We start from the raw sequence: 15303 nt of genomic DNA, 5'->3' as shown, positions 1-15303 counted from the left end.
TTTATTATACTGTTGGGCAGTGTGAAAGGCTACACAATCACAAAAGGAAAGTATAAGGACAGATATTGGTGTGCAGGAATTATGTTCAACAAATGAAAATGTTGCATTGCGATTGATGTGTGGGCATTTTTTGCAGTTATTTTACTACATTTTTTTCACATTTCATTCCCTGTTGCTAATTACTGAGTGGGCAGTACGATTAATGAACCATAGAGTCAGGGAGTTTGCAGCCAAAAACCAGGTAAGGTAAGCTGGCAGAAGGGCAAAGAGAGTCCCAGTTGGGAGAGGATTACCAAATCTAGCATTTGCATATTTAATTTATGCAATATTTCCTGCAATAAACAACCACAGGGAAGACTGATACCACAACAAAACTTAAGTCAGAAGTGACAGACAGACAGTCACAATGAATGAGGTGAATGAAGTGAGGAAATTTTAGTCAAGTTTCAAAGAGTGAATGATCCGCCTCAAGATTTTTATTTTCTGAAGAAAACAGCAAGTTTGATGTATGAAAAAATTTATCAATTTTCTGAAAAGAGTGAATTAAACATTTACAATTCGTTTTAGAATGAGTTACAATCTAATTTTTCTGTACCTGCACATTTAATGTCCTAGAATTCCCTTTGTTGTCATAAATTGGAGCCAGTAATGCATGGAGTGGCCTTGCGCAGGTCTTTATCCAGCAGTATATGTCAAATGAATGATGATGATGATGATGATTATGGTAACAGTGCATGTGTCTGATATGAATACTCACTCTATGATCCTCAAATTTCTCAGTTATCTTGTGAAACAAAATACGGGTTAAACAGTGATATTTTAAGGCAAAAAGTAAAATCAAAAGTAGTGGTTCAAAAGTCAAGTAAAATGACTGAAAAACATTTGGAAAAAAATAGTGGGCAGGAAAGTACTTTGTCACCACTACAGGTTACCACCACCAACAAAAGTGAAGCATGTTCTGCCAATGAACAATGTGGCATTATGCAGCACTGAATGTGTGTCCATTGTGTGTAATTATTTAAGGGTCAGACACAGTCAGCAGCTCATGATATGCATTCCAAATAATGAAATATGTGATGTCTACATTCAATCTTCAATTTCTGTGGATGAGAATTGTCCCCGAAAGAATCATTTTACAATCATATATTGTATATATAAGAGGCTAGATTACTATTCACTGAATAAAAGTATTGAACTGTGAATTGGCAGCCCCCACTCCCTCACACACACCTGATGCTGCAGTTAACTGTTAACTAGAACAAGTAGGTATCTCGGCTGGGATGGGTTGTGGGGTAATGGAAGGTGTGTAGGATTGGGACGAGGAGAAGCAGGACAGGAGATTGAAGGTCATGTGAATGAGGAACAAGCATGTATTTACGATGGAAGATAGCAAGCATTAATGCAGGGAGCAATGTAGAAGGTCCGCAGGCTAAATTTTGAGAAAAATAAGTATAGGGGGAAGATGTTGAAAAAGATGAAGGAAACACATGGCATTCAAAGTAATGTCAAGTATAATAGTGATAGGACTGTGATATTAGTGTGGTTTCAGGAAGGTGGAACGGGGTATGTACGAAAAGGGGATAGGGCGCGAGTAGAGTGTGATAAAACATGTTTCACAAAGCCCAAAAGCTATTTCCACAAGGTCTCCTCACCACAGAATAAAAACAGATAGCTATGCCATGCACATAAGTAACAATTTAAGATTCAAAGGTCCCGAGTTCGATTCTTGGTCTGCACACAGTTTTAATCGGCCAGCAAGTTTCATACCATGTACACTCCCCTGCACAGTGGAAATTCCATTCTGGACTTGAAGATTCAATTAGTATGATGTAATGATTTCTAAAATATATCTGGACAATGATAAGAGACTAATGCACATTTTCTCTCTCATGGTTGGCTCAAAGGTTCTTGGAATCAGAGTCACAGTCATGGTCACTATCAAGCATCTCCCTGTCCAGTAGCAGGCACAGCTTTAAGGCCAGTTGAATGAAGATGTCTCTGGTCAAAATGAAATGAATGGTCAAGAGAAAGAGAGATAAAATATCAAATCATCAATAATTGTGTTTTCCTTGTTCAAAAAATTATGTTATGTACAATCATGTGTGAAAAATACATTTAATATCCAGACTCTGTATGCAATAGAAGCTTCATGTATATTAATTCAGCTTGCATGAAATATTTTACTACACACTCAAAGAAAAGAAGTCAATTTTAAATGTGTACTCCGATTATTCCACATAGTTGTACTCTGTATATTTATGTGACATTCAGATCTCTTTTTTGTTATTTATGATATTGAGATATTAACAAGTTCTACAGGTACACCATCACCATAAGAAATTATGAACAGTTAGAAGATGCCATGGTGGTATGGTAATGTGGGAATTACATATGGTTAATTTCTGCACCAGAATCACCCCCGATGCAGAACCAGCATTAAGATACAATACTGATGTCTGTGCACAAAGGACTATCTGAACGCATATTAATATTATTTGACCCTAGCAGTGAATCCCAAGTTGACAACTTGTGAAAAATTAATAAATTATATCAAATATCCCACAGAAAAAGACCAAAAAACATCATATGAACAAGCTGTATTTTCTATTGAAATGAATGATTTATTGTCAAAGAAATGTGCATGGAGTATGTTGTTTCAGATTAATAATAATAATAATAATAATAATAATAATAACAACCACCCATATCCAATAATACACCTATAAATCACAATTAGTATGCAAATAGTAAAGGTCAATTGGCAAGGTTGGTATGAATAATTGAGATTCTCTACGCACTGCCTCCCTCTGTGAGTATAAGCATTAGTGCTATCTGACTGACTATCTTAAGCGACAGTGATTGTGAACCATTGAACTGTAAGATTGTGCTACACGCATTAATTGAATAACTGTTACTGCAAATCGAAAGAACATCCCGCAGAGGGTGTAAAGCAATATGGAAAATAACAGAAGATGAAGACTCAAACTTCTCAAAGAAAATTTGATTATATCACTACAGAAAATTCCCCAAGTGCTGGAGCTGCAAAGATGCTGACTACAGACAGTTGCCCACCATGACTGAATCCCGTGCTCAGTACTGCAAAATCTACAAGTCTGCAACCTGGGCAGCCACGCTCAGATTCAAACACTGGACTCTGACTCTATTGCTGGACCTAAGCAAACTCTCTCATCTTCATACCACGCTGCCCCATGCGAACTAGAACCCACTTTTTCCAAAAACTCTCCACATGGAGCACATAAAAAAAAAAAAAAAAAAAATCAGCCTAATTGCACGTGGCAGGATTTCACCAAGCCAACAGCATAATCAAATACCAGCATAACACAGCTTTCCTCCACGAGACAGGCAATTATCACTCCTCCAATAGGGTGGCTTGCTGCCAAAAGTTACTCATGCCCCAAGTATGTCTTCTGATGTCACTATCTGATTCCAAATCATGACACTTATTTTCAGTGTGTGTGGGAAATCAATGGCACAAATACCCAAACATCTCAAAAAATACATTAGCTGCACTGATGGCACACTATCGAGCACCCATCAGTGTAAGAAAGTTTCTCCCCCTTCATGGAACAATTTCCAAAGTACCGTCCCATCGAGTGATAAAGCCTGAAATTTGTAAAAGGCATTAGGAACAATATACTGGACTGCATTAACAGCAGGACACTGCTCGTGGCATGGTGACTCCCCGTTACCGAGGGCCTTCCGCAAGCCTCTCCTGTAAAGTGAGAGCAGCGACTAGCCCACGCACAAGTCCTGCCATTGTACCTCTAGCTGGATGCTTCCACCTATCACAATTCCAGCCCATTAAGGTGGCCTTCCCCACACAGTGACAACACAAACAGATCACAAACTTTCAGTCAACAGAAAGAAAGAAGTGTCACTCCTAATTACTCAGTGCAATGAGATACTGAGACAAGCAGTATGCTCTCTCTCAACCCACTTTATTAAACATCATAACTGCCCTAGCGCTTCCCTATTTAGATAAAAATGCATTAAAATGTACACATACTCATTAATTCAATTAATTAAAACGAAAGGAGACAAGCTCTCATGACTTTCCGTCTTTCACAATGAGCAATTCATTTATAACTTGTCACAGAGTGATGTACTTCGGGCAAGTGAGGGACTGTTCAATTTCATTAGGGTTACAAGTTCATACTATATAGTTATCACCAAATTATCACCTTCTACTGAGACCACAAAGTCATCCATGTATGCAGTCTTGTTTATAAGTGGCGCTACGGTGGGAAATGCTATCATACACTTGTTGGCAAGTTCCCTTAGTGTTGCAGAAAGTAAAAATGGGCTGAAGGTTAGGCCGAATAGGAGTCTGTTAAAACGGCAAGTTCTCTTGGTGTTGCAAAAGTAAAAATGGGCTGTAGGTCAGGCCGAATGGGAGTCTGTTAAAACGGTATTCTGTTAGTTCATCCGTCATTTGAAGATTTCCTGTTTGATCCTGGCTGATTTTGAACCAGAAGAATCTGGTCAAGTCTTTGTCCTATTTGCTCAAGGTTAATTGAAGGAAAGCTTGTGTGATGTCCGTGACAATAGCCGTAGAATATAGTCTGAAATGCAGTAAAATTTCCAGAATCTCTGGTAATAGGTTCAGTCCTACTTCTAATACCTCATTCAGAGAAGGAGCATTGTTTTTGTGAGATGAAGCGTCAAAGACTATTCTCCACTTAATGGTTCCATATTTCTCCTTCCTCACTGCATGACGAGGGAGATAAAATAGCTCCTTTCCTGAGAGTGGGGTGGGAGCGACCTCTACTTGCCCCTTCGTAATGTAGTCTAGCATAAGATCGAAATACATTTGCTTAAAGGTGTCTTGACGTTGAAATCTTTCCCTAAGGTGCTTGAATCGTTTTTCCGCGATCGGTCTGTTACTCAAAAGCACTGTATGTTGTCTTTTGGGAAGTGTAACCACTGCTCGATGATCCTTTATAGAGAAAGACGCTCTAAACTCTCCAAGAAGTCTTGTATCCTTGTTGTTCACAGGTAGATTCTGATCAGCAGTAATCCCTATAGTTTCCAAGTCCCAAAAACGTCTGAAATCATTATCCAAGTGCAGAGGAGATCGGTCAGTCTGAGTAAAATTTACCATGGTTGCATGCACACAGGCTTGTGACTTACCACTAAGTATACAACCAAACAGAGAAGGAACTAACACTAAGGTTTCAGAGATGCGTATGGGCGAATTATGCTTCACTATCTTCCAATACAAATCGCTTCCTACAAGAATCTCCACGGGAAGATCTTCTGTTGAATCGGTTTTCGGATCTGCTAGCATAATCTCACGGGCATCTGGTAAACTCTTTATATGTTGTGGGACCGAAGGCTGGTGAGAAATAATGTGACTACTTTCAAAGGCAGTAAGTGGCACTGAAGAATTCTGCCAAAGGCCCTTCATATTAAACTGAACAAGCCTGTGGTGGTGTGGGCGTGTAGGGTTTGATTCAAAGGAACACACGGTTAGTTCTTGTCGGTCTATTGTTTGCAGTTTCAGATCAATCAGCGATTTTGCTATGTAGCTGGACTGACTACCTGGGTCCAGTAGACATCGCATTGTCCTGCTCAATCCTGTAGGTCCTGAGAAGCATACTTGAGCTGTCTGAAGGTACGTGTATTCGTGGGGAGCGACAGATACAATTCCCACGGAAGTAACGTATGTCTGACCCGCAGGACTCCTAATGGACTTATGATGCAGTCTTTTACAGTTAACACACCGAGCCTTTTCTTTCTTTTTGCAATTTGAGACTTTGTGCCCACGTTGAAGACAAAGAAAGCATCTGTTTGCTAGTTTCAATTTATCTATTCGATCATTAACGCATATGATCTTCTTACAGTCTTGCGCCCAATGACCGCAAGATTCGCAAAAGATGCAGAATTGTTCCTTTACGCTGGTAGCCTTTGGAATCGATCTTTTAGATTTTGCGCATATGTGAAATGTGAACATCTTAGATGATGACGTCGTAACCCATTTAGCCTGTAGCAAGAACAGACTTGCTCCTATGAAGAAGGTGACGATTGCCTCGAATCGAACTTTTAGCGGCAGTAGTTGGGACTAGACTATTGTGTTACTTTTGCCACGCAACAGACATTGAAATTGCCCATGCGATATTGTGGACGGATTCTACAATAACACTAAGTTGGATTTGCTGTGATCCTAACAGATGGAAGACCTTTGTTTGTAGTCATGTAACTGAGATACAAACACACACAACTCCCATGCAATGGAAACACTGCACAGGAACAGACAATACTGCTGACCACCTCTCACGTGGTCTCCTCGGCTACCAAATGAATTCTCTGGATATTTGGTGGCATGGGCCGCCTTGGCTTACAAGCCCTCCCGAATGCTGGCCAAACAATACTCCAACAATGGTACGACTTCCTCCCGATGAAGAGAGGAAGAAAACCCAGAGCCGAGTCTTATTAATATCTATGCCAAAACGCCTTTTGAACTTACTTAAATTCAGTTCATACTGGAAGCTCATTCATATCACAGCATGGACTCTCCACTTCCTACACAACATTCGTCAGAAGAATAAATCTTCAGGAGAACTTACAGCCACCGAATTATCAGCTGCCAAAATGCATTGGGTTTGAGAGTCAAAAATCGCATGATACAATCCTTTCATAGAAGATGGACTGATACGTCTAGGAGGTCAACTGCAGTGCACTAGCCTAAATAGGTAACAAAAACATCCTGTACTCCTTGACGGTTCCCACCACTTCACACGATTGGTTATTCGAGAGACACACATCCGTCTCCATCACTTTGGTGTTCGTTCTGTACTATCCGAACTGCGAACCGAATTTTGGATCCTTAGAGCTTGTCAGGCAATCAAAAGAATCCTACACTCATGCCTCGCATGCAAGATCTTGAAGAATCCACGAGGGCAACAGATTGAAGCACCGCTGCCACCTCAATGAGTTTCGCCTGCCAAACCATTTGCTGTAACCGGAATAGACTTTGCTTGCCCACTATTCATCAAAGTGGGGAAGGAAACGCACAAGTCATGTATCACTCTTTTCACATGTGCTACCACATGAGCTGTACAGCTCGAACTCTGTACAGACTTGTCAACGGACAAGTTTCTTATGGCACTTCAGCGATTCGCTGGAAGACGCGGACTACCCCACACGATATATACAGATAACGCGAAAACATTCCACGCCACGAATATGGAACTAGCTCAACTTTGGAAGGCATTAATCACCACAAAAACTTATCAGTTCATCGCCCACCATGGTATTACTTGGAAATTCATTGTCTCCCGGGTTTCGGCACCAAATTCTTATGTCGTGAATCACAGTAGAGCAGCGATTAGCAGTCTAACAACGCTTTATTTCATAGTCACAGAACATACAATATAACATGTCAAAGATACAGTGTCCTAAGACTAAACAAACAGTCTCTCACTTGCCCGAAGTACATCACTCTGTGACATAACTGACTGTTTCCTACAGCTTAGGTTATACATAATAATTTAGTATCCAGTGACAATATTATAAACAAGGAATGTTTGTAGCCAAGGTTGGTGTAAAGCTATGGTGAAATAGTTCTGATAGACACCTGTAAAAAACTCTGAAAATCATGTTGTACCACTATCACCTGAAATGGAAGCCTTTATTATAGTTTCCTATTTCAATAGTTAATAATCGTCATCAGGATGATGGTAGTACAACAGGATTTTCAATTTTTAAGTTTTTACCTAAGCACATTTAATTTCAAAGTTTACCTTGGAAACAAGGCAATTAGTAATATATGCAGTGAAAGGTGAATATCTGCAAGGATAGGAGACAAAATGAAAATGATCAATATTTGTTTTTAAATATATTGCTTTTTCTTTCTGAATTTTGAAATTAAAAACCCTCTAACATTTAATAAACTCGTTCTTCTTTCATTATCTTGTTTCTGCAATTATTGCAACTTCACTTTTCAACATTTACAATAGTAAGCCTCTTCTTAAACAATAATACATGAGTATTTTCTTATCTTCTATTATTATTATTATTATTATTATTATTATTATTATCATCATCTGCTGTAAATAACTTCTATCATTTTTAAATAGTGATGAACTTTTATTACATGTCCGTACAGATATGTGGTTTGAGAAGGACCTAAGCTCCTACTAAATCACAGTAAAAGTTGTACATAAAATTTCTTTGTTCTTCATTTATATTGTTAAATGGCTCATCCTGGGTTTTACACAGAAACAGAGTACTCTTAAAGTCCTCCTTGGTAATCGGTATGGTGTTCGTAGCTCCAAAAAAAAAAAAGGTTCAAATGGCTCTGAGCACTATGGGACTTAACATCTGAGGTCATCAGTCCCCTAGAACTTAGAACTACTTAAACCTAACTAACCTAAGGACATCACACACACCCATGCCCGAGGCAGGATTTGAACCTGCGACCGGAGCGTCGTAGCTCCAAGCAGCAGCTCGTGTGACATGGGAATTCCTACTGCCTAACTCAATACGTTGCACGTTACCCAAGGGGTACCTCAAATGAATAATAAAAATACAAAACAAACATCTGATGATGCATAGAATGTCATCTACATGTAAACAACAGTTTTTGTCCCATTTAATTATTATTAAAATTATAATAAAATTAGTTGTACACATGAATAATCATTTATAGATGACAAGGGTACAAAAAGTTTCTTCGCACCTCTAAGATTTACGAGAAAATAGACAAATTATATTTATTCTAATTCTGTGCCCTCAAAGCAACCAGCTGGAATGGTTTGATGGCTGCTCACAGACACTATTAAAGAAGAGCATAACACATTGTTTAGACATTGGAACTGTACTTTCTTAGCAGATAACTATGGGGTATTCAACGTGCGCCATTATGTGCATCAATGCAAGATGGTTCAGATAAATTGTGACAGTATTCACAGGTGCGATTAAAAACAAATACGTAAAAATATATCATTCAGATGAAAAAGCATCTGCTTGAACAAAGAAGACTGTTAAAAGACTCAAAGCAATAAGATCACGAAGAGGATACAGTAATGAGATAATAGTTTGGATCGTACAGTTTACAAGTTTAAAAAAATGATCTCCCAATCCACTATACTAGGACAGATGTTATTGATGTTGTAGCAGTAAGGGGTATGGTATTCAACACAGAATGAGCATTTCAGACGTGAGTGCACAACCCTGCTTGATCATGAAAACACCAAAAGGCACTTGGTGGTGGTGGTGGTGGTGGTGGTGGTGGAGGTGGCGGCGGCAGGTGTGGAGGTCGTACTTTCAACCAAGGTAGGCAGTATGATGGATGATTAGAGCAGAAGAGTGATCACTACTGAAGCAACAATGACATTGACCTGAGACACGAAATATTGAAGAATCTGATATGTAGCTATTAGTTTGTTTTAAAGTTGAAGGGTGCTTTGTACTGTAGATGTGTACTGCAAGAACTCAAATCTATACAAAATTTTCAGTCTGGTTACATGTATAAAACTAGTTATATGTTCAAAATGGAAGCACAGATAAAACTTATGCTCAAAACAGTACAGAATCTTGGTGAAACCAGCTGTTGAAGAAAATTACTCTTAAGTTCTGGGAGTTGATTTCATAACGATTGAATTAATGATTGAATTAGAGAGAGAGAGAGAGAGAGAGAGAGAGAGAGAGAGAGGGGGGGGGGGGGGGGAGGGAGAGCTGGCAATGTATGTTTATGTACTTGTAGTAGTGGCTTCTTGCATTTTATTAGTTTACTGCAAGATGTGACAGCAAGTGGATAGTTATTTCGATACCTGGCGGTAATGCAGAGTTGCTTAGTGATTACTAGTAGTGGTGGTGGTGGTGGTGGTTAGTGTTTAACGTCCCGTCGACAACGAGGTCATTAGAGACGGAGCGCAAGCTCGGGTTAGGGAAGGATTGGGAAGGAAATCGGCCGTGCCCTTTCAAAGGAACCATCTCGGCATTCGCCTGAAACGATTTAGGGAAACCACGGAAAACCTAAATCAGGATGGCCGGAGATGGGATTGAACCGTCGTCCTCCCGAATGCGAGTCCAGTGTGTTAACCACTGCGCCACCTCGCTCGGTGATTACCAGTAGCCTCTGAGACTTTAAAGAAGAGAATTACCACGTATAAAACAATTGCAAACATCTGATTACTTTACAAGTGAATTCATGTGTTAAATATTTGACATTATCGAGAAAAAGTTTAGAAAAGGTCTGAAATTACACTTGGTGATTGTTGGAAGTTGCTAAGTGCTCTCATTATAAAACACTGGATAAGTCTGTATAATTTGTGCTCCATGCAATCATGTCTCCTGAACTATTTGTCATACGCTGATATAATTTTGCAAGTAAATTCAGTGGCATAAGTAAGTTCTCCACACATCCCAATGTTTATGCAATCATGTCTCCTGGACTATTTGTCATACACTGATATAATTTTGCAAGTAAATTCAGTGGTATATGTGGATACTATCTGCAAACTGTGTTATAAATTGAGTCATTAGTAAATAAGTAATAAATTAAAACATCATATAGCATATGGTTAACTTTTCTCCTTTCATCATTCCGTATAGCGTAAAATTTATAGAAAACATCAAATAAACATTAATTACAAAAGTAATAAATTTACTAACCTTTTTGCCTGTATTCAAATAAACGTGGATCTGCTTTTAATGGAATCAGTCCTAATCTATGGGCCAAAACTTCATCCTGGATAATACTTGTATTGTTGTATACAAAAACCTTTTCAATTGCCATACTTGGAACCTAAAACGTGAAAGGCCAATTAAAAAGTGACGCTCTTTGCAGCTAAATAAATATAACTAATCTGATTGATCTGGTTGTACCGTAAAGTTCTAGATATGATGATAAGATCAAGTGAGCTCATCAGCAAATCACAAAGCTAACAGAAGAGCCATCCACCGACAGTGTTTCACTTCCACTAAAACAAGGTAAATAACAAGAGCAAACACAACAACATTAGTCCACACAAAACAAGATAAATGCACATGAAAAAAGTAAGTGTGTGTGTGTGTGTGTGTGTGTGTGTGTGTGTGTGTGTGTGAAACACAGTCAACTAAAATGTGACACACTGCGACTTGCATGTCACAAGCATTGCATACTTGAGGGCCTTCTTGCTGGAGCAAGAAGCCATGCATCATGTGGCTGTGTCCCATGTGAAGCCAAGTGAGAAACACCTTGTCTCACCTGTGGCTGGAAGGAGCTACACCACTGTCATGTTGTTGACTTTACTAACTGCAGTTGATCTCTTCCAGCTATTCACGTTTTCAGCCAGGCATAACTCTATACCTAAACAGTGAGGTGACGGCATACAAGAGGCCAGCGCACTGGGCTATCTCATTAGCACTACACACCTCCTTCGCTGCTACATCTTTTCCCTTAATAACCACATGCCCAACAGACTTTGTAGGCAGAGAAGTGTGTCCTGGATATTCTACACTATTTTGTCTGCATGCTTTGAAGATAGTGAAGGACACTCAGGGAGATGGTGCAGATGAGGAATTTAGCAGTCTCAGCACACCTCATCTGTTCCATAGCCCCCAAGACCATGTAACATTCTGCACCATAGTGATTTCTTTAGATAGATGGAGCTTGAGGACATGATCAGAGCACACAACACAGCAGCCAAGGGAGTCCTATCGTTTAGACCTGGTTGTAAATGTATCTTTATAGTACTGGTGCTCATTTAAAAGGTCATAAAATATTGTGCTGCATAGCCCCATCTAGCAGGGTCAGTTTGTTGACAGTGTAATACACACCACCAAGATCCACACTGAGAGCAGCTAAGTAGCTGTCAGGTCTCTAATGGACAGACCAAACAATGGTTAACAATTCGCCTCAAGGTCTTTCCTAACCAGTTAATTCATGTTGTGTTTCAATAACAATTGAGGGATGTTTAGTCCTTCCCTGTTTTGAAGAGGGGAACCAATACAGCCTCCCTTCATGAACTGGGACATTGTCCTGTCTGCCATATTGTATTAAAAAGTGCTAGAAGGATTTTTCTCCAAGTTGCCACAGAATTCTGTGCTTGATTTTGTTTTGACTGGGTGCAGTATCACGAGCCTCAGACAGTGCTGAATCTCTAGCTCCCACATGGAAAAGGGGTCGTTATAGGACTTGGCGTTATTGGACTTGCAATCCCACCAGTCCCTTCAAGGTTCAGATAGTGACGTCAACATGTTGCGGGATTTAGGCTCGCATTACAAACAGTTTTGGCAAAATGCTCTGCCACTGTCTGGGCGATGTCTCTGGGTGTTGTTTGGAGATATCCCTAATTCACTATGGCTGCTGTGAGTGGCCCACCTTGAATTCCAGAAATCCTTCCGATGGCTCCCCATACTTGTGTTGAGCTGGTAAAACAGTAAAATGTTTATTGGCGACTCCATGGAGTGCTGTGTGCACAACGACCATATATGTTAAATTAACAGGAAGGACAGCATTGGCCATAATACTGATGTTTTATTGACAGCAGAATCGATTTTCGATCACATGGTGATCATCTTCAGTGCTGTACAAATTAAACTCAGTCACTGGTATCAGTAAAATGTGTTCGGGAATTCCCACCACAATCTCTTCTTCATATCCTTCATAATAAAGTGCCATTCAGCCCTTGACATCCAAAGAGCTGCGCAGGTTTCTGCAGTAGGTTAGCACATGAACCTGCGCAATGCCACCTGCTTGACCCTGATTGCAGAGTGGCAGTCTTCATTCCATCAAGGCACAAGCAGTCTTCACAGATGCAACAAAGACTTTGGAAAAGTCTGCATCATCAGCTTGATGGATCCATCTGTTCCTGGACACTATCTCCGCGCTCAAACACAGCCAGTCAACTGCACATCGTCTAGTTGGCTTATTGCACTTTCGTGTCTTACTACCAGGCACTTTTTATTCTTCAGATGCATCCACATGGGGAAGGGGTCACTGGACTGCAGATCACCAACCATTGACTTCTGAGCAGCATTGGTAAGGGCAAGAGAGAGCATGGTTGGATCTATGACAGAGAATAGAGCATATCTGTGGTGAATGGCGTGCTCTGCCCGTGTTCAGGAGGCATAATGCTTCTGAACAGATGAGATTTTCAACAACTTGACCCAGGGGACAAATGGTCATAGATTCCAATGACACATTAAATGCACAGAACTCCCTGCAAAGCACGAATGAATGGGTGAGCAGCTTAATAAAACCACTGAGAGTCTCAGTAACTATGTTGTTATTTGCGGGCAGGTATAGGGGGCATTCTGTTATTAAATATGGCACATATCCTATTGCAGCAAATGCTTCCATGTTGGTGTTGAGGGGGAAAGATGAAGAGCATCATTCTCCACTGATGAATAGAAACATATCTCTTCTCATCTTCCCGAAGCAATGAATGCTCCATTAAATTTCAGGTGTGCAGCCGCATAAATTCCACTTCTTCTACACTGAAGCACCAAAGAAACTAGTATAGGCATGGGTATTCAAATACAGAGATATGTAAACAGGCAGATACAGGACTGCGTTCGGCAACACTTATACAAGACAACAAGTGTCTCGTGCAGTTGTTGATCAGTTACTGCTGCTACAATGGCAGGTTATCAAGATCTGAATGAGTTTGAACTTGGTGTTGTAGTTGGCACATGAGTGATGGGACAGAGCACCTCTGAGGTAGTGATAAAGTAGAGATTTTCCTGTATGACCAATTCACGAGTGTATCGTGAATATCAAGAAACTGGTAAAATATCAAATCTCTGACATTGCTGAGACCGGAAAAATATCCTGCAAGAACAGGATGATGAAGACTGAAGAAAATCATTCAATGTGACACACGTGCAACCCTTCTACAAATTGCTGCAGATTTCAATGCTGGCCCATCAAAAAGTACCTTGGTGTGAACCATTCAATGAAACATCATCAATACAGGCTTTCAGAGCCGAAGGCCCACTTGCATACCCTTGATGACTGCAAGACACAAAGCTTTACATGTTGCCTGGGCCCGTCAACACCGACATTAGACTGTTGATGACTGGAAACATGTTGCCTTGCCGGACGAATCTTGTTTCAAGTTGTATCAAGAGGACGGACGTATACAGATATGGAGACAACCTCATTAATCCATGGACCCTGCTTGTCAGCAGGGGACTGTTCAAGCTGGAGGCTCTGTAATGACATGGGGCGTGTGCAGTTTGAGTGATAAGGGACCCCTGATACGTCTAGATCTGACTCTGACAGGTGACACATACATAAGCAGGGGCATGAATTCTTCATGAATTTCATTCCATTTACTCAGTTGAACAGTACCTATGCCTCGCAGACAGGTGGATGAACAATATACACGGATGTCATTGCTCGATGTTTAAATAGGAGGGAGAACACTATTTGACAATGTTGTCAGGAACGGGTGAACCATGGCTGTACACAGTGCCAAGAATGAAGCTGCCGACCTACAGAGAGACGACAGAATTAGGGGAGCGAGTGATTGTCTGAGAGGTACTCACTCAGAGGCAGAGATTCATCATTATCATCAATCCAATGTGCAACTGGTGCTTTAGTAACCACAATCACCATTAACAGGCAGCTCATAGAAAGAGGACTGAGCTCACAGTGCCTCTTGTGTCAAGTACTATTGATCTATGTACATCAACGAGCCCATTTACAGTGATGGCAGACAAATTGAGCCTGCAATCTCATTGACTGGGGAAGTGTTATCTTAAGTGATGAGTCAAGCTTCCAATTGAGCTCCTGTGACCAGGGAAGATGTATCTGGAGGTACCCTGGACAGCGGTGGGATATCAACCTGACTGTCGCCTGCCATATGGCCCAACACCAGGGATGATGGTCTGCGATCTCATTTAATTTCGTAGCGAGACCCCTTGGTTGTCATCCATGGCACCCTTACAGAACAGCGACTTGTTGATGATGTTGTATGTCCTTTTTTTGTGCTCCATGGCAAGCAATCCTGGGCTTATACTTCAGCAAGATAATGCTCGTCCACACAAGGTGAGAGTTTCTACTGCTTGCCTTCAAGCTTGTTAACCCTACCTCAGCCAGGAACGTTACCATATCTCTATCCAACTGAGAACATTGGGAGCATTATGAGCAGGACCCTCAAATCAGCTTGGGATTTTGATGATCTAATGCACTAACTGGACAAAATTTGACTTGATATCCCGCAGGAGGACAGCCAACAATTCTATCAATCAATGCCAAGCTGAATAACTGATTGCACATGGGAACAGGGGGACCAACACATCACCGACTGCTCAATTTGTGAATCACTTTCTGTTGAATGAATCATGCTA

The 15303-nt window shown here is 40.5% G+C and overlaps 1 protein-coding gene across 3 annotated transcripts in view; it reads right to left on the bottom strand.

Moving 5' to 3' along the window:
* LOC126481428 (DNA-directed RNA polymerases I and III subunit RPAC1) overlaps positions 1-15303 on the bottom strand; it is a 219228-nt gene that overhangs the window by 63943 nt on the left and 139982 nt on the right. For all 3 annotated transcript variants that reach the window (XM_050105174.1, XM_050105175.1, XM_050105173.1), the window contains exon 4: positions 10639-10771. In XM_050105174.1, the coding sequence (XP_049961131.1) occupies positions 10639-10771 (133 nt within the window). The remainder of the gene's footprint in view (positions 1-10638; positions 10772-15303) is intronic.

This window comes from Schistocerca serialis, chromosome 5, assembly GCF_023864345.2.
Source record: "Schistocerca serialis cubense isolate TAMUIC-IGC-003099 chromosome 5, iqSchSeri2.2, whole genome shotgun sequence".
NCBI lineage: Eukaryota > Metazoa > Arthropoda > Insecta > Orthoptera > Acrididae > Schistocerca > Schistocerca serialis.
Note: the sequence above shows the minus strand (reverse complement) of the source record. Positions and strands in the feature narration are given on the sequence as shown.